Here is a 1,333-nt window from a genome sequence, read left to right on the forward strand (position 1 = left end):
TAAGCACCTTTTTTCAATTGCAATTTATGTTTTTAACTTTGTCAGCATCTGTTCTATCTGATAACACAAAGTTTTTTGTCTGTTCATCTCACTTCGGTCATTTTTATTGCAACAAAATGTATCTATGTATCTGTATTATCTAGTTTTTCTAGTGGTCAACCAAAAGTGCAAATTATATTTGCAGTATTTACAATTTATATCACATTAAAAGTCGATACTTGGTGTCCGTGTATCGGTACAGTATTGCCACACAAAACATCACGATACTGTGCTGTATCGATTTTTCCTCCACCTCTAATTCATAGACTAAACCTCAAAATGAAAATCTCTCAATGTAATTCAGAGTGTAGGAAGTATATCCTTTGTGTAGGTGTTACTGTTTAATACTGGAAATTAGTTGTCTTTGTTTGTTGTTTTATTGTGATTTTTAAATGTTTTTGCCGTTGGTACATCTAATTTTCTTTTTCTACTCTTCAGATGATGGGTCATTCCCCTATAAATCAAGACACGAGCAGAGGCATCGGGTCTCCTTAACGGAGCATTTCACAGAGGCTGACCTCAGAGGTTTGTCCGAGCTGAATCCACCTGCTCTTATGCAGAATGGGAATGTGGGCACACCAGTGAAAGTGTTTCTACAGCTCATCCAGTCCTGCCGATTACCTCCGCGCCTCATCCGGAAATTGGGACTCACTTTCCCCAAGACCAGCTCCAACCGCCGTTACGGCAACGTACCTTTGCAGTATCAGGACACTTTGACACTTCCAGCCACAGAGGAGACTGTACTAACAGCTGCTGGACATGAAATATCAGGACCAGGCACTTATGCTCCTCCAGCCTCAGAAAAGAGGCTGCTGGCTGATCACACAGAAACTACAGAGACAAACGAGCCAGAGAAAAAAGAAGAAGAAGAAGAGGAGGAGGAGGATGCACAGTCAAATGCAGATGACGTGGGTTTAAAGCCATTAATATATTTGTAATATGAAGGCACTGTTATTCATAGCATCTGTAGGCTTTAAAACACAGCTGGCTGAATTGTCATCATCCGCTCACTGTTGTTTTACAATTATTCGTCTTGTTGGTTGTAGGATGATGATCGCTGTGAGGAGTGGGAGCGCCATGAGGCTTTGCATGATGATGTAACGAGCCAGGAGCGAAGTAAAGAGAGGCTGTTTGAAGAGGAGATTGAGCTGAAGTGGGAGAAGGGCGGCTCGGGCCTGGTGTTCTACACTGATGCCCAGTACTGGCAGGAGGAAGAGGGAGGTATGCAAAAAAAAAAAATCATGAATCATACAGTTTCCACTCTTAAATCATAAAGAAATAAACAATAAAAATA

At 41.3% G+C, this 1,333-nt stretch overlaps 1 protein-coding gene across 1 annotated transcript; it reads left to right on the forward strand.

The window, feature by feature from the left end:
* Positions 1-477: 477 nt before the first annotated feature.
* LOC121966667 (G patch domain-containing protein 3-like) lies at positions 478-1,313 on the forward strand (the record flags this gene model as incomplete). The annotated part of the gene is made up of 2 exons (XM_042516736.1): positions 478-947; positions 1,086-1,313. Coding segments are annotated over 2 exons (698 nt in total), but the record flags the coding sequence as incomplete, so codon positions are not given.
* Positions 1,314-1,333: the final 20 nt, after the last annotated feature.

The sequence above is a fragment of the Plectropomus leopardus genome, unplaced genomic scaffold (genome assembly GCF_008729295.1).
Source record: "Plectropomus leopardus isolate mb unplaced genomic scaffold, YSFRI_Pleo_2.0 unplaced_scaffold25460, whole genome shotgun sequence".
Classification (NCBI taxonomy): Eukaryota; Metazoa; Chordata; class Actinopteri; order Perciformes; family Serranidae; genus Plectropomus; species Plectropomus leopardus.